This window comes from Stegostoma tigrinum, chromosome 5 (genome assembly GCF_030684315.1).
Source record: "Stegostoma tigrinum isolate sSteTig4 chromosome 5, sSteTig4.hap1, whole genome shotgun sequence".
Lineage (NCBI taxonomy): Eukaryota > Metazoa > Chordata > Chondrichthyes > Orectolobiformes > Stegostomatidae > Stegostoma > Stegostoma tigrinum.
The window spans coordinates 9939030-9965779 of NC_081358.1; the positions used below are offsets into that span (position 1 = coordinate 9939030).

Below are 26750 nucleotides of genomic sequence, written 5' to 3' on the forward strand. Positions count from 1 at the left end.
TGAGGCAAGTGAGCACAGAAGTGCCATAATGCAAGTGCAATTAGTTGAAGAGAAAAAGCGGGATGGTGGAGATGAAGGGGTCAACCATTTTTAGCTCGACAAAAGGAAGAGGGGAGAAAAGAATCACGGAGACCAGTGCACACAAGCTCAAACGACAAACATACAAATGTCAAATCACACAAGACATGTAAATAAAATTCTACGCTTTCACAAAGTAATTGATGTATCTTTTTCAGAATGTAATTTCTTCACATGCTTGATAAACAGGAAAGTTCTTAAGTGAAAGACTTTTTCAAGAGCTCACAAAATGGATATCGTATATCTCAATTTGTTCTCAGGGTACAGATACTCACAGAACAAAAGCCAAAGTATGACCCAAATTTAACAACACTAAAGACACAGCTGTCAATCATATGATTAAGGGCCCAACAGTGCAAATTAATGAATAGAATCTGGATGTACAGAGTTCACCATAATAAGATAATAAAGTGTGAAGCTGGATGAACACAGCAGGCCAAGCAGCATCTCGGGAGCACAAAAGCTGACGTTCTGGGTCTAGACCCTTCATCAGAGAGGGGGATGGGGTGAGGATTCTGGAATAAATAGGGAGGGGGGGGAGGCGGAGGCGGACCGAAGATGGAGATAAAAGAAGATAGGTGGAGAGGAGAGTATAGGTGGGGAGGTAGGGAGGGGATAGGTCAGTCCAGGGAAGACGGACAGGTCAAGGAGGTGGGATGAGGTTAGTAGGTAGGAAATGGAGGTGCGGCTTGGGGTGGGAGGAGGGGATGGGAGAGAGGAAGAACAGGTTGGGGAGGCAGAGACAGGCTGAGCTGGTTTTGGGATGCAGTGCGGGAAGGGGAGATTTTGGAGCTGGTGAAGTCCACATTGATACCATTGGATTGCAGGGTTCCCAAGCGGAATATGAGTTGCTGTTCCTGCAACCTTCGGGTGGCATCATTGTGGCACTGCAGGAGGCCCATGATGGACATGTCATCTAAAGAATGGGAGGGGGAGTTGAAATGGTTCGCGACTGGGAGGTGCAGTTGTTTATTGCGAACCGAGCGGATGTGTTCTGCAAAGTGGTCCCCAAGCCTCCCCAATGTAGAAGAAGCCACACCGGGTACAATGGATACAGTATACCACATCGGCAGATGTGCAGGTGAACCTCTGCTTAATATGGAAAGTCATCTTGGGGCCTGGGATAGGGATGAGGGAGGAGGTGTGGGGGCAAGTGTAGCACTTCCTGAGAAGTTGCCGGGTGTGGTGGGGTTGGAGGGCAGTGTGGAGCGAACAAGGGAGTCACGGAGAGAGTGGTCTCTCTGGAAAGCAGACAAGGCGGACCAAGTACAGAGTTCACCATACACCTGGCTTGCAAAGTGTATTAATGGTTTGATCATGTAATTTTAAGTAAAACAAAAACCAGTAAAGCTGGCATGGACCCATTCCAACATAACATTGTTAAAATAGAACCAGTTTTTGACAAAGTTTAGGAGGCTGCAAGACAGATATAATTCAGAGCCAAACTCAATCTTGTCGACTAAAATACTGACAACTTCTAGAAGCACACTTACCCTGAGTTACAAGGGAGAACATGAAAAACAAAACATTAATGATCAACTAGAAGAACTATTTTTAAATTCAAAAATCATAAAATGCAGTAAAATAAATCAGCATATCAGACCTCTGAAGAAAAAAAAACTAGCACTCCCATAATTCTTAAACACAACAAGTGTTCTTCCAAAATCAATACTTCTTTATCCCTGTCCACCATCTACAAGGCACAAGCCAGAAACATGATGGCATACTCCCTCTGGTCTACACGAGTACAGCAGCAATATCAAAGAACAAAATTGATAAAATAGAAGGCAAAACAGTCCCATCTACAACTAGCACACACTGATAATCATTAACTAGTTTCAGTGCAGGCAGACATGCCTCCTTTGACAAATTCACAACCTCTACCACCTAGAAAGCCAAAACAGCAGATGCATGGGACCTCTACCACCTGCAAATTACACATCATCTTGATTAGGAATGAAATCCTTGTTCCTTCACTGTTCCAAACCCCCGAAACCCCCTCCAACCACCGCGGACAATGCTGTGAGCACTTACACAGCATGGTCTTCAGCAGATCAAAAACGAAGTTCATCACCTGTTTTGAAACTAAATGCTGACCTGGCCATCTACACTTGCACCAATGAAAGAAATAAAACACTGGTTTTCAGGGAAAGAAACCCGTCATCTTTACTTGCTCTACATTACCATAATCCCACACCAGCATTGCTCAACTTCAACCAGCAAATAACACAACTGCAACTACATCATCTTCTCAGGATTACACTGAATGTGAGGCCCGGCAATAGACCAATATCCTTTGTCTATGCTCTTGTTTATGCAGACTTGAGCCTCTTAAAATCTTTCCTCATTTGTATCAAGTCAAATCTTCCTGGTCTATTCTCCTTCAAATGACTGTCCTTCCCCTTAAATGTAACCACACTGGGGCAGTAGATATACGCTCTCATGAGGCTCCTCCTCAGATTTTCACTGGTAAATTTATCAGAACAAGCTGGCAAAACCAGCCTGTGATTGGAGAAGCAGCTCCTCACCATTTACTTCATAATACTTACAGGGATGATTTCTCGCCAATCGGTTCCTCTTGAGCGTGAGTTTTCTCAGGCTTTTGGGGTGGTTTTGTGTACTTCTGAGTTTTGAGCTATGCTAATCACTTCAACAATTAATCTGTGGTAGCACGAACAATCACAGATCATCACAGAATCCCTACAATGAGGAACCAGGCCTTAGGCCCAACAAGTCCACACCAAACCTCAGTGCACCCCACCCAGACCCATCCCCCTATAACCTACGTAAGCTACACATCCCTGAACACTATGGGCAATTTAGCATGTCCAATCCACCTAGCCTGCACATCTTTGGGCTGTGGGAGGAAACTGGAGCACCCAGACACGGGGAGAATGTGCAAACTCCACACAGCCAGACATCTGAGGCTGGAATCGAACCTGGGTCCCTGGTTCTAACCACTGTGCCACAGTGCTGCCCCAAATCTTGTAACACATTGGGTAAAGAGGTTTCTTTTTAAGTTATAGGTTAACAATTACAACAGCATGAGAAACTGGAGCATGAGCAGGCCCTCAAGCCTGCATGTCGTTTAACAAGATGACAGCTGATTTTTCCTAGGCCTTAGCTCCTCAATTTGTGCCAGCTACGCATCGCCTTCAACTCCCTGAAATTTCAAAAATCTACCTCCTTTTTAAATACTTTCAGTGATCTAGCTGCCATGACTTGCTGATATATTGAATTCCAGGCATTCACTATCCTCTAGGAAAATAAATTCCTTCAGATCGCTGTTTTAAACAAGTGTCCCCTTATTCTGCACCACTTTTCCTAACTTAAGGTTCCCCTGTTATTGGAAACATCATCTCAACATAAACCCTATCCTGTAGAATCTTTCGTGTTTCAATAAGATCACACCTCATTAAACTCTAATGAATAAAGGCCTAAGCAATTTCATCATGCTTTATAAGGCAACATCTTCTCCCAAGAACTCAACAGCGAATGTCTTAAATGTAAGGGTCAAAACTGTACGCAGTGGCCTCACCAAAATCTGTACAGATGTGACAAAACCTCCCTATTTAAAAACGTGGGTATGAAGCCATAGCCTACAATGAACCACAGGCAAATCTCTCCATCAGGAAGAGACAGTTACATGTAGCTTAAAGGTAAGTCCACAGAAGTGGGGTAAGGTGAGGAGGCAGTGTTGTAGCTTTGCACAGTGCTCACGAAACATATTGTCAAATTAGTTGTCAGTTACTTGATGTTCTGCCAGTCAGCAAGCCATGCTCATTAACCGATAAAGTTACTCACTAAAGCAGCAGGGGCACGTGTGCACAGGTTTACTTCTGACGCTCAATATTAAGCCTGTTTCCTCTCTGTTCTATGCACACAAACTCAATCACATGTTCCTTTTAAAAAAATGTTTAAACGGTGGAATAATCCAAATACAGGGAGTCCTCACAAAGTTGTAGTTAGCTAACTAAAAGAAGTAGCAATATTTAAGTAAAGTCGCTTTAAGTGAATCAGAGTCATCCACTGGAATCAATGAAGTTGGGTGCCTTTGGACATTTTGCACCGAGACAGCAATGCACAAGTTGAAACAGTGCATCATACACTCTCAGCATTATCATTCTCTCACAGAAATAACTTACAAAACAAAAGATATTACTAAATATTAAAGAGACAGAATACATGATATTTTACACAATTACTCACCACAGTACTTTTAGACTGACAAAGTTCCATCTAATGGCAGAAGGTGACTACACCACGTAGTACTGAGACCAAGGACTACACAGACCGATTAATTTCTGTTACTGGATGGATTAGAATTTCAATACGAGTTCAGAATCGGGGCTAGGAGAAGAAAGAGGCTGAAGAAACAACCCCAGGGTCTAAGAAAAGAATGCAGGCTAAGAGGCAAGGATGGGAAGGAAAGCCTAGGGAGCAATGCCTGTGGCAAGGGAAGGCATACTGAATGTGAGGGCTTAGAGCTGCTGCAATGGCGATATTCACACTCAGGCCACAGAAAAGCAAGTGTGTGGCAACTACGCCATAATAAAACGGACAACTTTAAATAGATACGTTGACTCTAATTCATGAGCAACACTAACATGAAACAACATCAAGTGAGTCAATGTTAAGCAGAAATTTATTGTACACCTCTGCCATAACTACTAAGAGGAGCAGGCAGAGGTTGGAAAAGCACTTCAAAAGGAAGTCAGTCAGAATCAACAAAGTTGGAATTTTGCCAAAAGACAAAACATTCTCATTACTGGTAACAAGATAAATGGAAAATAAGCACAAAATACTTAACATAATCAACAATTACTTCTAAATATTCACTGGGCTGATATCCTTCATTACTGGACTTAGCCCGGAGAGCTTTAATGACTGTCAAATGAGTAGGAAGAGATCAGTGAAATGAGGATGTAATCCTAATGGTTGACGAATGCTGGAACAATTTCAGCAAAGTGAAGTAAGCAAATGAGAGTCATTGCCACAAAGTAAACAAGGAAAGCAATTATACCTTTATGTACATAAAAATGACCAGGCACAAACATGGGGATCACCTATATAACTTGATATAATTGGGGTCTTCATGACTTGAAAAGGAATAAAAACTTCATTAAAACATTATAAAAATCCACGTTCTTTCACATTTGAGCCTTTCCACGGTCCAATTAGCATGTGATTTAAAGGAGGCTGATGAGGCACCTGGCATTCCACCAATATTAGCTACATTAGACAGTATTATTTTAAGAGCAGCATTTTAGGAGCAAGTTCTCAATTTGGACAGTGGAATGGGCTACAGCATTTAGATGAATGAGAAAGTAATACACCACAGCAAACCTAAACTGCTGTCTGGAATACAGCATACCTCAAAATAAAAATGAGGAAACTCAGATTTCTGTAACTTAGTGCATGAAGTGAATCTAGTTTCACCAGGTTCAAGATTGCATTTTTCCTCTTGCACCCCAAAAGTGTCATCTTGCTATACAGTGTAGGTTATGACAACCCATCAAGAAGCGTTTTGATTCAAAATCAAAACGTGTATACAAGGTGTTGAAACCAAACAGAAGAACCAATATCTCCAATATCTAAGCAATTTCAATTTATATGCATTTCTCACTATAAGAGCACGTTAACCAAATTGTCTATTTTACTATGGTAATACCTGTTATTAAGTAAAATATTAGAACATTTGATGTCTCGATGCAAAAAGTTCTTCTTGTGGCAGTAGTCCAGACCTTCCATTAGTTGTCTCATGAAGGATTTGATATGGTTTTCAGTGAAATGCACTAATCCCGATTCCAAGAGTCCCATTAAGTCATGGTCCATATATTCAAACACCAAATAAAATGCACCTGAAAGAGACAGATAAAAAACATTATAGAAGGAACAAAATTGGATAAGCTACTAGCTAAAATGTCAACTTTTAGGATATTATCAAGGAATACGAACCAAACATTTTCACACAAATGGGAAAGGTAGGGCACTGAAAGCAATAGATGATTAAAGATATAGAAAAGTGATATTAAAAAAGGAAGTGCAGGATAAATGAAAGCTTTATCATTTTAGTTAAATGCCCAAGCTGAAAACAATAAGTACAACCAACTGGAAAAACAAGACGGACTACAAGCATTACAAGAACAGGTTACTGTGTAACGTAAAAGGGAATGCAAAGTCCCATAGTAAATAGATCGTGTGAAAGGAAAACTGGAATTGCTGAGACACTAAAAGGAAACCTGCTTGTGGCTGCAGGAGCATCATTATTTTACATTTTTGAAAACACTGGTTAGTGCCCAACTGTATAAACATTCAGGTGTGGGTATCACACTTTCAGAAAGATGTCTTCATCTCTTTGAAACCGTGCAAAGATGATTTACCAGAACGTTACTAGAGTTGAAAGCTTCAATTACATTGAGACTAAAGAATCTGCTGTTGTTCTCACGGCACATACGGTTAAGAGGAGGTTTGACAGAGGTTTCTGAATCTGGAAGGATTTTGGTGCAAGAAAAGAAGTTTCTCAGGACAAAAGGATCAGTAGTCAATGCATGAGATTTTAAAGGAATTGGCAAAGGGACTAGAGGCGATGTGGAGAGAAAACACAGAAAATGATGATGATCTGGACGTCTGAAAGGTTAACAGAACCAAATTCAACTGCAACATTCAAAATGGAATTGAATAAGTAAATGGAAAAAGTTGCAGGACTACGGGGCAAGCGTAGTGAAATAGAAACTTTCAGAGATCCAGGCATGACAGGCTGGTTTTAATCTGAGTTGTATCATAACAGTTCCCAAAGAATTCACTGTACTGAACTATGTAAGTGGATGAATGGGCCGATGACATCTTATATAAAGCCAGGGTGTCAAAAGAAAAAACAACTTTTGGATTTCAGAAGGGAAACCAGAAAAGTAGCTTATTTCTGTATTGGTGACTGCAATGATTCTTACTGAATTCATTCAGATCTGCCGGAACTGAATGAATGCAGGCTTATGGAATACGAGTGGTGCCTCACTGCATTAAAAAAATGGATTTAAGGACAGAAAGCAAACAGTCATTATAGATGGTTACTCCACAGATGATTCATCTAGCATACTGGCTACATATAATGGGCTTCAAGAAAGCATGTGGTCATGATAGATGGTTATTTCCCAGACTGGAGGGTGGTGGGGATTAACGCTCCGCAAGTGTCAGGGCAAGGTCCTCAGCTTTTTTTTTGCTGTTTAAAAATGACTTGGAAAATAGAATAATATATTAAATATTTGCTAATTACATCATACTTCAGGACGGCAAACAATGAGGATGAAGGGAATTGTCAGCAAGTAGCTACAGGATAAATTAATGAATTGGGCAGACAAGTAGTGGGAAATTGAGGGGGAGATTTGATAGGATATATAGGATTATGCCAGCTTTAAATAAGAGAAGCAAGGAAAAACTCTTTGTATTATCAAGCAATACAAGCAATGAGGGGCACTGATTTAGGGTTTTGGAAAAGGGTTGCTGGGAGAATATCAGAATGAGCAAATCAGAGGATGGCTGAAAGTCATCACAGTGGAATTCTAGGAGACATTGCCACAATCATCATGATTGTGCATCAGGTCAGAGAGAACTTGGTGTCAACAGGCAGTGGATACTAGAGGAACAGACAGAGAGATTGCAGATACCTGTAGGATAATATAGTAGTATTGGTTAGAGATATGAATTTCCCCTGTATTGATTGGGCCACCTAGAGTGTAGAAGGGCCAGATGGGGTAGAATTTGTTAAATATGTCCAAGAAAGTTTTCTAAATCAATAAGCACAAGTCCATACTCAGGACCTCCTTTTCGGAAACAAGGCCAGGCAAGTAACTGAAGCGTCAGTCAGAGAGACTTTGGATCCAGTGACCATAACTCTCTCAGTTTTAACGTAGTACTGGAAGAAGATGGGAAAAGTCCACAGGTTAAGGTGCTAGACTAGAGCAGGGCCAATTTTGGGGCCATTAGGCAGGATCTAGCAGCGGTCAACTGGGTGAGTCTGTTTGAAGGAAAAGGAATGACTAGCAAATGGAAGGCTTTTGAAAGTGTGACATCAAGAGTCCAGGGATACTATGTCCCTGTTACAGTGAAGGCAAAAGCTGGCAAGTTTGGGGATCCATGCCTTACAAGATTGAGGCTCTGGTCAGGAAAAAGGAAGTGGCATACATTGGGTTTAAGCTATTGGGCTCACGTGAATCCCTTGATGACTATAAAAAGTGTAGGAGCACGCTTAGGAGGGAGATAAAAAGAGCAAACAGGCGGTATGAGATAGATCTGGCAGAAAGGGCAAAGAGAATCCCAAGAGGGTCTATAGCTATATTAAGATTAAAAGGGTGGATAGGGAGATTTTTAATTAATATTTCTCCTCAGTGTTTACTGAGTAGTAAACAAATGGGGAAGTTTTGGGCTTATACATATTGCCAGAAAGGAGGTGTTTACAGCCTTAATGTGCATTAAGTTGGATAAATCCCCTAAGCCTGTTCAAGTCCATCCTCAGATGGGAGGCGTGGGAGGCTAGGGAAGAAATTGCAAAGGACACTGCAGAGACTTTTGCTTCATCTTTAGCCACTGGTGAAGTTCCAGAAGATTGGAGAGTGGCTAATGTTGTTCCTTTGTTTGAAGAAGATAGCAAAGGCAAGCCAGGGAACTACAAGCTAGTGAGCCTGACATCAGTGGTAATGGGAACTGCAGATGCTGGAGAATTCCAAGATAATAAAATGTGAGGCTGGATGAACACAGCAGGCCAAGCAGCGTCTCAGGAGCACAAAAGCTGACGTTTCGGGCCTAGATCCTTCATCAGAGAGCCTGACATCAGTGGTAGGCAAGTTATTGCAGAAGATATTGAGGGGCTGATTAGGGATAGTTCAGCACACAACTAGTCACATTTGCACACAGGAAGTCATGTCTGACAAATATTTTCGAGTGTTTTGAAGAGGTAACCAAGAGGATAGATGAGTGTAGGGCAGTGGATATTGTCCATAAGGACTTCAGTCAGGCCTTTGACATGGTCCCACATGACAGGCTAGACATGAAGGTTCAGTCGCATTGGATCCAAGGAAAGCTAACTAACTGGATTCAAAATTGACTCAAAGGTAGGAAGCAGAGAGTGATGGCTTACGGCTGTTTCACAGACTGGACGCCTGGGACAAGTGGTGTGCCAAGGGTTGGTACCTTTGCGATTTGTTATTTACATAGATGATCTGGATGTGAATGTATAAGGCATGATTAGTAAGTTTGCAGATGATACAAAATTAGGAAGTATCATTGACAGCAAAGGAGGTTATCAAAAATTACATTGGGAACTTGATCAGATGAGAAGTGGGCTGAGGATTAGGAAATGCAATTCAATACTGGTAAGTGTTGCACTTTGGAAAGTCAAACCAAAGTAGGACTTATGCAGTAAATGGTAAGATCCTGAGGAGAGACCTAGGAGTACAAACACATAGTCTGTTAAAAGAAGCATCACATGTACATAAGGTGGTGAAAGTAACATTTAGCATGCTAGTCTTCTTTGGTCGAGGCACTGAATATAGGAGTTGGGATGTTATGTTACAGTTGTACAAGTCATTGATGAGGCCGCGCTTGGGAGAATTGTGTATAGTTTTGGTCACCCTGTTATAGGAAAGACATGGTTAAACTGGAAAGTGAGCAAAGAAGATTTACGAGTACTACAACTAGTAAGCCTGAGTTGTAGGGGGAGGTGGGCCAGCACAGGACTTTATTCCTTGGAATGTAGTAGAGTGAGGGCTGATCTTACTGAGGTGTATAAAATCATGAGGGGCATAGATAGACTGAATGTGTATAGTTTTTTTTCCTCCCAGGATTGGAGATTTGAAAACTAGAGGACATAGGTTTAAGGTGAGGGGGAAAAATTTGAGGAGGACTTGAGGGGCAACTTCTTCATTCTGACAGTGGTGCACATGTGGAATGGACTGCCAGAGAAAGTGGCTGATGCAAGCACAATGGCTACATTTATACAACACATTTGGACAGGTACATGGGTGGGAAGGGTTTAGAGGGATTTGGGCCAAATGCAGGTAACTGAAACTAGCTGAGTGGGCATCATGGTCAGCATGGACCAATTTGAGCCTAAGGGCCTGCTTCCATGCAATATGACTCTATGACTCTAAATACTTCTTATGCAACAAACGTGTGATCCAGAACAGTCCACAAGAATAGAGGAAACAAGAAACTATTAAATGATTTTAAAAGAATTCGACTGAACTTGGAGAAGATGATTGCACAAGGTCATGTGGATCATGTGAAGTAATGGGACTGATCTGATTGTTCCATGTGGAGCATGAACGTCCTCCTTCGGTTGCATATGACCAAGTGATGGAGCTGGATTCAGTGTCAAGATGGTGTTTCAACTCACTGTACCAAACAGTTCATCCAAATATTTCCAAATTCTAAATGCCGATCACTCCAGATACCTTTATCTTTTTTAAAATCCAATGCATCTTCCTTGTCTGTCACAATCTCTTTCATGTTTATTATGCTCGAGTGGTGCAACTGCCTTAGTATCTTAATCTCTCGGATAGCAGTTATAGGGAAGCCTTCCTTTTCATTATCCAAGCGAACTTTTTTTAAAGCAACCATGTCACCTAAAAATAAATGTACAATTAGAAACATAATCTAGAACTGTTCGGCACATCCAAAGGATCAAAATTATCTTCTGATAAATTTAGAATTGGTGAGCAAATATCCAGCATGTGTAAAGACTATTTTAATTCAATATTGCCCCATGGATAAGCATATGGACGTACGTGGAATAGTGTAGGTTAGATGGGCTTGAGATCGGTTTGACAGGTCGGCACAACATCGAGGGCCGAAGGGCCTGTACTGTGCTGTAATGTTCTATATAACATAAGGAAAATTTATATATAAAACAAAACCGTTTTCAAAGATTTATTTCATTTTCTTTTGTTCAAGTTGGTTCTTTTCCTCATTAAAAGTGTGTGAAAAGAAAATGTAACATATCTAGAGTAGAGTTATGGTCCGAGTCTTAAACCTGAAACCTGTAAACTTTAACTCCATGATGGGGAAATGTAAAGTTGAATCTAGTATATTTGCTAATTTGTAGGCTAGACCCAGATAAAACTGCAATACAAGCTGCCCAAATGATGTGAATACCCAACTGGTCCACCAGTGTTTGGGAAGGCAATCTGGTGCGATCACCAAAGCAGTTTTGCATCAGCAGGGTTGATGGAATGTTCGACTTTGTTGTCTGGGACTTGGAATATAAGAGTAGGGAAGTACTGCAACCGCACAAGATAGTGGTGAGATCACATCTCAAGACTGTGAGTACTGCCCTTTTGGTCCCTTTATTTAAGGGGACATATTATTTCATTGGAGGAGGCAGTTTAGAGAAGGTTCACTAGAACTATAAAAACTGAAAGTACTGCAGATGCTGGAAATCAGATGAAAACAGAAACTTCTGGAAAAAACTCAGCAGTTCTGGCAGCATCTGTGGAGAGAAATCAGACTTAAAGTTTTGGGTCCAGTGACCGTTCTTTACATCACTGGATCCAAAACATTAGCTCTGATTTCTGTACACAGAAGCTGCCAGACCTGCTGAGCTTTTCCAGCAATTTCTGTTATTGTTCACTAGAATTATGCCTGCATTAGTGGGATTGTTTTAAGGTCAAAAATTATATAGCTTGGAACCTACTCTTTAGGGTAAATGCTGGGAAGATGTTTTGCCTCATAGGAAAGTCTAGGACTAGAGCATATAAATTTCAGAAAATAGGGGAGCCAATTTAAGACTGAGGTGCAGAAGCATTTGTTCTGTGAGTTGAGTATTTGAAACTGCTTGCCACAGAGAGCTGCGGGAACAAAGACCTTGTGTGTATTTAAGGATAAGTCAGATTCTTATCAGTAGGGGAATCAAAAGGCTATGGAGGGCACAAAAGTGGACATATGGAATGCTGGATCAGACCCAATCCAACTGAAAGGCGAGCGAGGGCTCGAGGGGCCAAATGGGCCTACCATAACATAATAGTCACACCTACTGGATTCTTCCTTCAAAGTTCTTTCAACTGTAAAACAGTCCAAGTTAATACCACAGTAAATTCTAAGTATTGAACAGGGCCTGTCTTTTAATCTGTCATTTTTACAATATTTGCCTGCGGCAAGTGGAATTGGTAAAGGCCTCAGGACAATGTTGCATGCTGCCCTTCTGATTTATGGAAAGGGTGAACACAAATACAAGAATGATCAAGGAAGGAGACAACTGTAGGTATCAACGGAGAGAATCACAAAATTATCCCTATTGCAAATTAACGCTCTTCATAAAAGTCAATTTAAATTTTTACTGAATAAAACTTGCAAGGAATATAATTTTACCAGCATCTTTGTCCTTAGCTTTGTAGACTTGTCCATAAGTTCCTTCACCTATTATTCCAATAATATCAAACTTGTCGACACAGCGTTTACCCCAGTCAATTTCTGCTATTACAGTCTCACCGTGCCGAGGGCCACAGATTCTAAAAATAAAACATTTCAGTTACCAACCTCAACATAAAGCTTAAACAGAATCAGGGTGAACAGTGATGATGCAATTCGGTTACATACAATTAGCTGATTGACACAGACTATCACTTAAATAACTCAACTGGTTACTTGCCACTATTCAGATCTCCAAAGAGTCTTGTGCCTTCCAAGAAACTTAGCAACATATTCAACATCCCCGGGTCACAGGAGATGCAACCTCTCACACACTGTCGTTCTCCAGAGGCTTTACCTCCCTGTCCAAGCCAAGCTTCTTTCAAACCACTGCCATTTTAAGAAGTTGAAAGAAAAATCACTCTTTTCATATTTCCCTTTCTTGGGTCTTCTTTGCAACTGGCTGAGAATGAGAGGTAACAACATAAGGCTGACTGGAGTGGGCCACCATTTCTGAGGCATGATGGGAAGAGATGCAAACAATGATATCTGGGGTGGGTCAAAGAGTTTCTTCAGTTGGAGAAAAAGAGGAAGTCATCAAGCTCAGCAGCCCGGGTTTATCCAAGAAGATGGGCCTCCCACATCCAATACACAGATGAAAAGCATTTGATTGTCGAAAAATAAAAAAAAAAGCTGATCTTCCAGAAAGTTTGTTTTTCACACAAATTCCCACAACTTTGCGCTCAACAGTATCATTTTTGTCAGAAGTGCACTGAAATAGCTTGAAACAGCACTACTCTCATCCCACAGTATGGTGGGTTCTTCGTATAACTTGATGTGCTGCCACTTCCAGTCAATCTAATATACCCTTAAGAACAGTGACGGTGGGTGCTCATTTCCTTTCTTATCAGCAGATCCGATAAGTAGGCATAATCAAAATGCAGAGTTCCACTGACCGGGTGAGATGAGAAAGTCAGTAACATTTCGGCATGCAACTGGAAGCCTCAGCTCTACATAATACGTTATCTAGCTAAAAGGAATCAGGTAAGCATTCAATACTTTTAACACCAAGTTTGTTCTGATTATTAATATATAGATATCATTCAAAACATTCCATGATATTCACCAATATAACCGTTCGAAGTACCTAATCACATTAATGTTGAACATCATCTGCTATATCAGATGAATAACTGCTCATTGCTTAAATACAACATTCTGAATTTAAATGGCTCCAACACTGAAATGCAAAATTATTGCCTCAAAAGATCTGTGTTCTACTTGTTAAACCAACAACCTAATTGTCTTAAGGAAAATTACAATTCTAGGGAATTTTAAACCTTTTTACCAAAGAGAACAATGGAAAAAAGTTAACTTAAAAAGGAGACATGGCTCTGCAAAAGCATATGAATATTCTCACAGGTATTGATATTGAAGGAAACAACTGAAATATACTGGAAAAATGTGGAAATTATGAGCAAGTTGCACAATGAAAAGTGGAAAGACATTATGCAGAGTTCATGGAATTCTGAGCAATTAAATTCCCAGATAATTAAAGCAGATAGAAGAGACAACTTAAAGCAAAACAACTTGAAGAAAGAAATCGCGCCATTGAAGCTGTTCATTCAATTTGTTTGAAATTATCTTTAAGTGATATTGAATCAGAAAAGGCATTAAATCTGAAAATACAAACGGACATCAGAACTTAGACTGTGCCACATTATATTCTTATTTTTACTGGATTCCTGATTCTACTATCATGTTAGTTTAGCATCTAATTGTGAAGGAGATCAGGAGAGTCATCAGAAGCTTCCGAAAAGCAAAACTTTCACAGCTCAGAGGACAGAAGGCACGAAGGAGGACTGGGGAACACGAAGTGCTGAGTAACAAATGCAGATATGCCCAGGTTCCATGAATGTAATAAGAAGTTGACATACATAGGCACAAGCATGAAACAATCAAGGATGCCAAATAAGTTAATAGCTTTGTTCCAGTTAAAATGTTCACAAGAACCGAGCCACTTTGAAAAGCAGAGGCAGAGCTAGATATATAGCAAGCCCTATATGGCCTCATGTAAACACTTTTATCATCACATCTGTAACATATTAGAACTACTTCACCACTTCAGAAGCAAAATTATTTATTTTAGGCCAAAGTATTGTTCAGATATTCCAAAAATATGCCTTGCCAGAAATGAATTCATGTATTATGGGTGCTCTTGGCCAATATTGATATTTGAAGTGAATCCAGCAGATGTGTCATTGAGAGAACAATTATAATTATCTGCATTTTGTTCATGGACAAACTTCACACTTGCACATTTTATCAATTTATTTTGCTGAGGTCATATAACAAGGTCACAAATATTCTGTGCTCAAATGTGATGCATTTTAGTCTTTAGGAAGCTGTCCTGCATTAGGCTGCATAAATTGCACTATTCGAAACTCCAATTATGTCATGTTGCCCACCTTCATTGAAGATTCCATTACAAAAAGTAGGAAAAAGGGCATGATGAGGTATGAAACATCATACAGTATTTGCAGTTTACTCTAGTCATCACTCAACAACTGGTTTTGTTAAGAGAGAGGTCGGACGCTAACCAAGACAGTCGCCGCTGAATGACTTTAGGCCTTCTAGCTTTTGGCTTCACTTCTTTTTCTTCTTTTGTGAGATATCTGAGGAGCAAGGTATCTCTAACTGCAATTGATGTGATAATGAGCTATCTTCTTAAATTGCTGGAGTGAATGTGGTGCAAGTTCACCCACAGTGCTGTTAGCAGGGAAATTCCAGAATCTTGACCTGTTCATTGTGAAAGGTCAGTAAGTACTGCATCACACTCCCACTGTGTGCTTTCTGGTTATCAGGGCATAGGACCTCCTGGATACTGCAGCAAAGCCTGGATAACATTCAGGCTTTGGCTGATGGACAAGCTTCTTTTTTATTCACTTGTGGAGTCTGGGCGTTGCTGACTGGCCAGCATTTATTGACCATCCCTAACTGCCATTGAGAAGGTGGTGGTGAGCTGCCTTCTTGAACTGCTGCAGTCCTTCTGTGGCTTGACCCATAATGCAATTAGGGAGGGAATTCCAGGACTTTCAGCCAGTGACACTGAAGGAATGGTAATACTATTCCAAGTCCAGACGGGGAGTGGGTTGGAAGGGAACTTGGTGGTGAAGGTGTTCCCGTATTTGCTGCCCTTGTCCTTTCAGTTGGAAATGGTTGTGCATTTGGAAGATGCCATCCTAGGATATCTGGTGAATTTCTGCAGTGCATCTTATAGATACCGAGTGTCAGTGATGGAAGGAGTGGATGCTTGAGGATGTAGTGCCAATCAAGCAGGCTGCTTTGTCCTGGATTTTGTCAAGCTTCTTGAATATTGTTGGAGCTGCATGCATCCATGCAGGTGGGGGGCACTGCCTCACACTCTTGGCTTGTGCCTTGGAGGTGATGGATTTGGAGCCGTATGGTGGCTCAGTGGTTAGCACTGCTGCCTCACAGCACCAGGGACCCAGGTTCAATTCCACCCTTGGGCAACTGTGTGGAGTTTGCACATTATCTTGTGTCGGCTTCAGTTTCCTTCCAGGAGAAATGTAGGGTTAGTGGGACAGGGTTGGTTTGGGAGGGTCAGCATGCACTTGATGGGCTAAATGGCCCGCTTCCATTTGTAGGGATTCTACTACAGGCTTTGGAGGGGGGGTCAGGGATCGAGTCATTTGCCACAGTATCCTTAGCCTGTTTTCCTCTTGTCAGGTTAGAGTTATTCACCACAGAATTCCCAGTTTCTGACCAGTTCATTTGTGTATTACATCAATGGAGTGAATCTAATTAAGGTTCTGGTTAATGATAACCCTGGCATGGTCATAACAATGGTAAATACCATTGTATGTCACAGGGAGACAGTCAGAATCTCTCTTGTCGAAGATATTCATGCCAACCAATGACTGTTATCCAGGCCTTGCTGCAGTATCCAAGGAGGTCTATGCCTCAAACCTTAACAATTACTTTCAATATCAATATCTTAACCGACGGTTAAGGACAGGCTGAAGGCTCCTCCCTGTATTAGGGTTCTCTGTAGTCAAGAATTCAGCAACAATTTTACACAGCTGCGCTAGACCAAATGATTCTGTGACTGTCCTTTGAGAGTGACCTTTTGAGAAAGGTAGCTGCTAAAAAAGAGAAAGTGTCAAACAGCATCGAAGTCTCTCCAATATTAACAATAACTAGAGGTATAGGTGCTTGAGGTTTTCTGGGCTTGCTGGTAGAGTTTAGCTCCTGCTGATTTTGTGAATCATCTGAATTTCACGTGTAAGGAGGCCATAAATGCAGTTACTATATTCTGTGTGGTGGATATGTTGAAGGGTCACCTGAGATCTTAACCTATTGAGGTAAAGCTTCAAAACTTACCCATGACCCACTGGAAAGGATTTCTTGAACAGGCTGCAGTATATGAAGGAAGTTGAAGCAATCACACAGCCTTACTTGATGACAATCCAGATAGCAAGGACTCAGTCACCAAACCATTGCAAAGGATTGTTGCTGCTAAAGAGCAATAGAGGGGTCCAGACCCTTTTCTTGGATTTCTTGAATTTCAAATAAGATGTATGTAGCTCTCCTATATGATCAAAAGGCACTTTAGGTCATCCTGACAGATGCCTTCACTGATAAGTAGAAGGCAGTACAGGAGAATGAGAGAGAGAATCTTCCCCCAGTGCACAGAACAGAAATGCTACTACACCTTCCACAAATTAATTTCTCAGCTTTCTAAAAGGCACATAAGTTGGGAAGTAGAACTTTTCCTTCCCTAGAGGCCAGCAGTAGAGGGAAGGTACTATTAAGCAAAAACCTTGAACAATGATACATCAGTAGGATTCTTCACCGCTGGTATTCCAAAATGTCTCACCTCAACAGCATTCCTCCAATCAATCTTAGCTGGTGAAGATAATCTTCTCATCAATCCTCAGAAATCCAGCAGTTTGGTCAAGAGATAAGGAGAAATCCTAGTGATGGTGTTGCGGTTCAAATGAAATGTCCTTGCTACTTGCCAGCGCAAGCCTGAATACAGTGAGCTAGCAGGGGTTGCAGCATTACAACAGGGTTATTAGTGGAGACAGTCCCACATCTGAACACATACCAAGAGGATAGTAGCTCATAGACAGTAAAAATGCTTGCTCGAGGAAAATCTCAATTTAAGCAGACTTTGACTACTATTATTATACATTTTTTGATAATATCTCTACACAGAGTAAACAAACCTGGAAATAAAGAAAGTTCCACAAACATTTATTTGCAAGTTATAAGTATGTATATACACAAATACCTTCAAAACAAGGTAAGAAACAGGAGCAAGAGGAGGCTATTTGGCCCATAAAGCCCACTCTGTTGTTTAATAAGATCATGGCTGATCTAATTGTGGCCTTTTCTGCCTGAGCCCTTAAGCACTGTAGATTAAAATCAGTCTAACTTAGTCTTAAACATATTCAATAATCTGGCCTTCACTAATCTTTGTAATTCTCCCACCCCACACAGAAATGACCCTGAGAGAATGAATTCCTTCTCATCTCCATCCTAACTAGGAGGCACCTTATTTTGAAACAGTGCTCCCTCGTTCTAGATATCCTCAAGGAAGAACATTCTCTCTACATCTAACTTTTCTATTCTTCCTAACAAGCTGAACATTTGCCAAACTTCTGGCACTCATTCATCTACTAATATGCTTAGCTTTGGATCAACTGCAAATTTGGCTACAACGCCCTAGTCCTTTATACAAGTCATAGAATCAATATAAATTTAGCTAAGATCCCAGCGCTCATTTCTGTGAAACACCCGGTTAGTTATTCTTGACAAACCAGAAAATGACCAAGTTAACCTGACTCTATTTCAGGTAAGTTTGACAAACCTCTAATCCATACTAGTGTACCAATCCCAATACCATGTACTACCTTATCAAAGATCTTTTGGAAATCCAAGTACACTACATACTGGTGACGCTGTTTCTACCCTTGTCAGATTTCAAAGCACTCAAACAACTTTATCCAAGATGATTTCTCTTTCACAAAACCATGCCAACCCAGCTCTATCGTGTTACAGCTTCCTAAATATACTGGTACTACTTCCTTACTATGTATGACATCAATTTCCCCAATTACAGATGCTAGGATAACTGGCCCAGTTTCCTGCTCTGTCTCCCTCATATGTTTAGTAGAGGTATTACAGTGTGATTTTCCATGTCACCGGTACCTTTCCAGAATCTAGGAGAGTTTCAAAGATTACTAACAATGCATCTACTATTTCTGCAGCCATTTCTTTTAAAGGCCTACGATGCAACCTATCAAATCCCGGAGACCCGTCAGCTGTTAGTTTTCCTTGTCCTTTTTTCTCCGACAATTTATGATTGTTTGGGGTTTTCCTTGGCCTGTCAACCTCTCTTACAATTACAGGGATTTTTTATTTACTTCTGACACTGAGACTGAGCAAATGTTTTGTCTAAGGCTATGTCATTTCCTTGGTTCTCATTATCAATTCCTCTGTCTCATCCTCTAAGGCATCAATGTTCACTTTAGCTACTCTCTTCCTTCTTACAGAGGTTCTTACTGTGTGTTTTTGTATTTTTTGCTCATTTGCTCTCATTTCTTTTTAAGTAATTGTTTGTCAGTTTCCAACATTTTCCTAACCTTCTACTTCAACATCTATTTTCACTGTTTTACTCAAACCCTTGTAACTGCAGTGTAACTATATCCGATCCTTTGCCAACAATTCCATCCTTTGCTCAACATATTTCACAACAAATGGCATCATCTATAAAAGTATTATCCTTATATACATAAAGATAAACCTCTGAAAAGCAAAAGACTTGTGCACAGTGCAGAATCCTATAAGTATTGCACTGTCACATTTTGCCCATTACATTTAATTAAGAACAACTGTAATGTTAGAGTGTGCGAGATTAAAAGTTACTTCAGAAAAATTAAGTCAGTTTTCCCAAACACAATTTTTCAGTTTAACTACAGACAAAATTGACAGATGAGTTTGAGTCGTGAGATCTCGTTGCAGCTCTATAAAACTTTGGTTAGACCGCACTTGGAATACTGCGTCCAGTTCTGGGCGCCCTATTATAGGAAAGATGTGGATGCTTTGGAGAGGGTTCAGAGGAGGTTTACCAGGATGCTGCCTGGACTGGAGGGCTTATCTTATGAAGAGAGGTTGACTGAGCTCGGTCTCTTTTCATTGGAGAAAAGGAGGAGGAGAGGGGACCTAATCGAGGTATACAAGATAATGAGAGGCATAGATAGAGTTGATAGCCAGAGACTATTTCCCAGGGCAGAACTGGCTAGCACGAGGGGTCATAGTTTTAAGCTGGTTGGTGGAAAGTATAGAGGGGATGTCAGAGGCAGGTTCTTTACGCAGAGAGTTGTGAGAGCATGGAATGCGTTGCCAGCAGCAGTTGTGGAAGCAAGGTCATTGGGGTCATTTAAGAGACTGCTGGACATGTATATGGTCACAGAAATTTGAGGGTGCATACATGAGGATCAATGGTCGGCACAACATTGTGGGCTGAAGGGCCTGTTCTGTGCTGTGATGTTCTATGTTCTATGTTTATCCCCAATGTACTGAAAAATGCATATATCTCAAAGTAGCATGCACAAAAAACACCATCTTACCTAAATTTCCAGGGCATTTTCAGCATTCATTTTCATGCATGTATAGATGCCATGCACAAATGCCTGGAAATCATCTGCCATAATGTAGAAAAGGCTGATCTTTAACATCTAATAAATATTTTCACTCACTTGGGTCGTTTTTTAATTTGAGACTGAACAGGTGCTTTCTTCTCTTCAGGAGTTTTAGGAGATGGTAAATCAGATCCTGGAAGTTCAGGTGGCAATGGAAGGTCTGTTAGTAAGTGCCGGGTCTTCCGTTCAGGATCCTTCTTTATAGTCTTTGTTATAAAGCCATCCTTTGGACTGCAATTAGAAAACACAGGCTCATGGGAACAGAATTAAATGTCACTATAATTCTTCCCCATTCTAATGAAACATGAGAAAATCAAAGTCAAACAAAGCTTTTCAGGACCCGATAGGGTCATTCAAAAACATCTTTCCCTTTGACTTAGTGTATCACTTACAGCGTCTGTTTGGTAATGCTGCAGCCATAAGTTCGACAGCTTTGTCGGGCATTCACTAAACATGGACTTTGCTGTTTTTCCCCTGATCTATGTGCCAAATTAAAGACTACCTCAATTGAAAAAAACCAAGTTGACAAAATGCTGCTTTAAGGGCAGATAATTGCACAATACATATTAAACGTAGTCTAGAGTAAGTGAATTGTTTAAGTAGCTCTATAACTGGCAATCTAAAAGTGCAACCAGTCCCAACTCTAACCCACTTCCTCTCACCCATCCCTTCCTTCCACCCCAAGCCGCACCTCCATTTCCTACATACTAACCTCATCCCACCTCCTTGACCTATCCGTCTTCCCTGGACTGACCTATCCCCTCCCTACCTCCCCACCTATACTGTCCTCTCCACCTATCTTCTTTTCTCTCCATCTTCGGTCCGCCTCCCCCCTCTCCCTATTTATTCCAGAAACCTCACCCCATCTCCCTCTCTGATGAAGGGTCTAGGCCCGAAACGTCAGCTTTTGTACTCCTGAGATGCTGCTTGGTCTGCTGTGTTCATCCAGCTTCACACTTTGTTATCTTGGATTCTCCAGCATCTGCAGTTCCCATTATCTCTAACCCACTTTAGATTGGCATGGGCTGAAGGCAGGTTAAGAGATAACATGGAGTAGGAATAAACAGATCATTTGAGTTCACAGGCTGTAAATAGTAATCAGATATTCACAATCAAATCAGTTAATTTGATGAGGAGGTTTAGCAGTCTGCATCCAAGTTTGCTAACAAAACAAACTTAAGTTGGAATGCAAGCTGTTGTTTCTGGTTGAAAAATACAGAGCTGAGGATCACAACCTCAGAGTAAAGGGTCTGCAACTGTGAAGAGAATTTTCATCACAAATGATAATAAAGTCTGAAGTTCACCATCACAAAAAAAATAATGCCCTTGATGACTGAGCATGCAAGACAGAGTCATAAAGTTATACAGCCTGGAAAGAGACTTTGGTCCAACTCATCCATGCCGACCACATACCCTAAACAGATCTAGTGCCATCTGCCAGCATTTGGCCTAAATCCCTCTAAATGCTTCCTGTTTATGTATACACCCAGATGTCTTTTGTTGTATTCTTCTTTATCCCATTCCCCTCAATCCACATCCCCCTCTGGTTCTTTATTCAATTCCCCTCAATACCATGTCCCCCACTGGGCACCCACCCTATTGCCACTGATAAGATTTACTTCCTCATTGACTTGATTGAAAGTACCTGCCCTCGTAATTCTGGACACTTGAATTCAATCTCATCTACTCCCAATCTTCATCACTCCCAGGAGAACATTCCCAGCTTCTCCCAGTCACTCCTTGCAAACTGAAGACTGGAATCACAAACAAGGAGGGTGCCCCTGTACAAAGGGTGACCTCACTCAAACATGCCATTTTCTCAAAATTTGCTCCCCTCTCATCTCAAAGGGGGCATATTTCCCACAAGACATGTCAAACCTGGGACAAATGGTAACTGTGACTGAACAGCTAATATGGGCAAACTACCCCTTCCTCACACTAGTCTTGCATCTCTGAACACATTCACTTCCTTCCATAAATAAAGAAGCCAATAACACACAAAACTCAAGATGCCATCTCAAGATAATCTGGGGTATGTTTGACACACCAGAGAACAATGTTGCATACACAACTGAGTGTCATGTTTCCCAAGCTCCAACACAGTCATCACTTCAAAACTGCTTTGATGCCTGCTTCATGCTCCCAGGTGTACTAGGTAGATCAGCAGAATTTTAGATATAAGACAATCAGGGGTATAGAGAAAGTGCAGTTTGATGCAGCTGAGGTAGAAGGTCAACTATGTCATAGTGAAGGGCTGGTTCACTGGACGGATTCACCCAGGCCCCCAGGTTCTAAAATCCCCTCATTTTCCTCTGTTAAGATCCAACGTAGACCTAACATCTTTGAACAAGTGTTGTTAGCCCACCCAAAATCTCCTTTGATTGGGAATTTATTTTCAGATTATATCCTATAAGCGCTGTGGAATGTTTAGGTTGAAGGTAGCAATGTAAAAGCACGATCTTGTTTGTTTTCTTTTGAAGTTTGTTACTCTATCAAAATCCAGGCAAACAGCCTAGCCAACCCTGGGTATTTTCAAGAAATTATAAACTGATAAGTTTGAGATGATTAAAAATATTTGCACTCAATATACCACTGTGTGCGCTATCAACTTCAAGTGAAGTAGAAATTGCTGGTGCAACAATCCCATTTCTTAATACGGCACAAGAAGGCCAATGCATTCAGTAGTTAAACTTTTAAGGTTTGCAAATTGGAAAGTAACAGTTAGTATGTGTCAGTTATTCTCATATTCTGCCTGTAGTTAATGCTGCTCTCAGTATACCACAGTTCTGCCACAGACAAAATCATGAAGATGGCTTGCCTCAAGCAGCAAATATACTATTGCATACAGAAGTACATTTTAACCTATCCACCCAAATTTTGATGTAACAATCTATGCAAGGCTTTTTTAAAAAATCTATCACGGACTGATCTAAAATTCTAAACAGCCAACTGATCTATAATTGCAAGGTGGAACAGCAAAATTAAAAATTCTCTTTGGTCCCAGATGAGTCGATATATCACGGCCTGTCCTGCACTGGTCTTCAGTGCCCCCATCAATTGGCAGTAGAGTAAAAGGATTATTGCTTCCTGCTTTGACGAGATGTCCTTTAATATCCCCTGCCCTATTAGCAATTCCAGGGCCAAGTATAATCAGATAGGAAAACTTAAATGGTAGTAAGTTTCCTTTCATATACAATCAATGTTTCACTCACAGCAAACCGTCTATGTCTTTAATCAATCTTACGAGATGCTACAATTCTTGCTAGTGACAATATAGGACACTTAAAATACGCTGCTTTCATTGCTTACCCATCATCTACCTTTTGGTTGAAAAAAAACTTATGATAAAACTTGGAGGACGTAATGTTTGTTCTCCAAAAAAGTAGTTTGCTTGCTTTCATGCTATTGTGAGCAAGAACTCCAGCGGAAACACAATGCAATCAAAGTTTTAATCAAAACAAGAAAATATGAATCTTCAATTCGTTTAGGAAGGTTTGTATTTCCTACTTTTCTTTCGCCAGGCTCAATTTTTTTTTTTTAAGATCAATAGCCTCAATTTTATGTTTCAAATTACTCTCCCCTCATATTACCTAACACTAAACTTCACATCTATGGAATTGAAACCTGAACTTCAAGTCAATCATATGACTTACCACTCGTTATCTCAAAATTTAGCTCCTGCAGCACTTAATTTCTGGTTTTCATCCAGGTTTTTGGATTTATTTAGCTTTTAATACAAACTCCACAAATGCAGAAAAATAAAACAAGAAATCAGGCTTTGATTTCATTTACCCACAGCCCACCACTCACGCCATTATCATTGATGTCTACAGCACAGGAAAAGACCCTTGGGCCTAGCAAGTCTGTGCCAAAAGCATGCACCCAACTATTCAAAGATAACAAGAACTGCAGATGTTGGAGTCAGAGATAACATCGCGTAGAGCTGGAGGAATACGGCAACCCAGACAGCATCAGCGGAGCAGGAAAGTAGCTCATAGCCTTGTAAGCCTTGGCATCACAAATATGCTATGATATTGAAAACCTGAGCAGGCTCATATGGTCCTACATCAGTTCACATTTGCAGAGTACAGTACACATGCACATACCATTTTTTGCCATCAGCAGCTTCTATTTTCTAAATTGGCACTTGTGATCGTCTCTTGTCATTTAGAATATTTGATTAGAGTTCTAAGCAAACAATATGATGGGTCAAATCTGTGGAGGTATTTCGTAAAGCAATACTATGGCTAGAGAGATCATTCTTCTGTTACAAATAATTTTATAAGGAATATTCCCAACACCCTCTGCAAGACAAGGTATACTGATCCAGAGGTTGTATCGGTACCAAAATGACAGACTCTACTGCTGAGTTCAAAGAATACCTTGGTGGAAAAAAACAAGCCATCTCCCTGACAACCACAATAACTCATTCAACCCTCCAACAGGTACATCATTTAAGGGGAATACCATGGAGCTGCAGGAAGGCCACCAAGAAGCCAACTGCATTAAGGAATTCACACAGAGCGCCACGCAGGAATGGAAGAGCACAAACATGAAAATCACTTAAAACATTTTACAGAGCTAGATAAAAATCGATTGCAATGTACGCAGGGATGAAGGTAGAAGCTGGAATATAATGAAAACTAACATATGGATCTAAAATACTTTAAATCTTCAGTAGTTAATTATTATGGAAGCACTTAACACGGTTTAAAAAGTTCAAATGAACAAGCTGTGACTTTTTGTGGGACTATGTTCAGTGAGAACAGAGAAGAAAAGGCAAAGCTCTTGACGCCAACAGACTGTACAGCCATCCACCCCAAGTCAGTATCAACACTGGAAAACTTGTTGTAATCTGCCTGTGCACTAAACCCTCAAGTTACACTCTGCCACAAAATGACTTGACTAAATACTCTCAACTACACCTCCAAGAACACACATCAGCTACATGTGAAGATCCAGTGGCATGTTTTTAAAAGTACAACAGAAACCATGGTCACAGATGACAATACAGTTCTATTTAGCAGACTTTCAAATCTAGCAAAGAACAAGATATTCTTCTAGAATACTGGTGATACTGCTGACTCAAGAATTTGAAGATGACTTCGTAATCAATCTCATTTATTTTGGTCATAGCCAAGCAGAGCTGATTCAGCAAGGTACATAAGTCCCGATCAAGCAGATTCATTCTGGTCAGAGGTGAACGAGCATTGTCTAGGAATGTAATTTTCAAAGACAAACAAATGATTATTCCACAAGGTCCTCATTAAGATATGATTGAACATATTCACACAGGGCACACAGAAACAGGGAAGAAAACATTTGTCACATGGTTTTACCTATTGACCCAGCATTAACATGGATATACATCAATTGATCAATAGGCCTAAGCTTATTTCCCCTATTAACAAAATTATGACTGATCTGTTTGTTTCAAATTTCACATTCCCATCAACCCCCAGTAACATCTGATTCTTATCAGGCAAAGCAATCATGCTACTTCAATCTTAATATTATTTAAATGATTCTGCTTTCATTACAGTCTGACGTAGGGTATTCCAAACGCGCACAACCGTCAGCGATAACCGAGTTACACTTACTATTTTCCAGTCTGGTGGGCTTTTCCTGAATGAGAACTTTTGGAAAATTAACACCAATATATCTATGATCTCACCTGTCACCTCTTTTAAGACCTTATGAAGAAGTTATCAGGATTTGGAAACTTGAGAGCCCAAATCTCCTTTGGTTTTGGTTTGTTTAGTATCACTCCGCCTAGTGACAATAATTTCATTAAGTTTCTCTCTTCCTTCCACTTCTTGACTTACAGTTATTGATAGAAATATAAAAATGAACTGAAATGGGGACAGACCAAATCATTTGTTCATTTTAACCACTGTTTCATCATCAATTATTATTCCTCATTGTCAGTGTCTAGAGGATCAAAATTAATCTTACTTACTCAACATCTTTTTACATACCTGTAGAACTTCAATTCCCACACAGATGCCCTTATTGAGTCTTAGCCCCAGTCATTGCCCTTGCAAACTGGATGTTAAATTTAATCAGACTGCAGCTGTTGCTACCTGAGGCTACTTTTACTGAGATTATTAATTATTCCTGTCACATTACATCATAACAAATCTAATATAACCTGTCCATACAGCAGCACATCTGGAACAGACTTAAGAAATTTTCTCCAATGCATTCTATGAACTCATCTAGGGTACAACTGCCAATCTGATTCTTCCAGTTTAGAGACAGTCTCAAGTCACCCATGATTACTGCCGACCCTTTATCACCAGCACCTAATATTTCTTGTATACTTTGTCCTGTGGTTTGCGGTTACTACAAGGTGACCTGTATACCATTTCTACGAATGACTTCTTTCTAATGCTATTTCTAATCTTCATCTTGGTCTCCTAAATCATAATCATCTCTAACTACTATACCACGTAATCCATCATTAACAGTGCTACTCTCTAAGTTTACCTCACTTCCCATACTTCTCAAATATCATGTACCCTTCAATATTCAGGACCCAAT

General features: G+C 40.5%; 1 protein-coding gene across 2 annotated transcripts in view; it reads right to left on the reverse strand.

Moving 5' to 3' along the window:
• cdk13 (cyclin dependent kinase 13) overlaps window positions 1–26750 on the reverse strand; it is an 80885-nt gene that overhangs the window by 44129 nt on the left and 10006 nt on the right. For both annotated transcript variants that reach the window (XR_007247332.2, XM_048528890.2), the window contains exons 3-6: window positions 20265–20438; window positions 12439–12578; window positions 10527–10697; window positions 5750–5939 (exon numbers count right to left, since the gene is read on the reverse strand). Coding sequence is in view for 1 of the 2 variants with exons in the window: in XM_048528890.2 (XP_048384847.1) it covers window positions 5750–5939; window positions 10527–10697; window positions 12439–12578; window positions 20265–20438 (675 nt within the window). In the remaining variant the exon portion in view is untranslated. The remainder of the gene's footprint in view (window positions 1–5749; window positions 5940–10526; window positions 10698–12438; window positions 12579–20264; window positions 20439–26750) is intronic.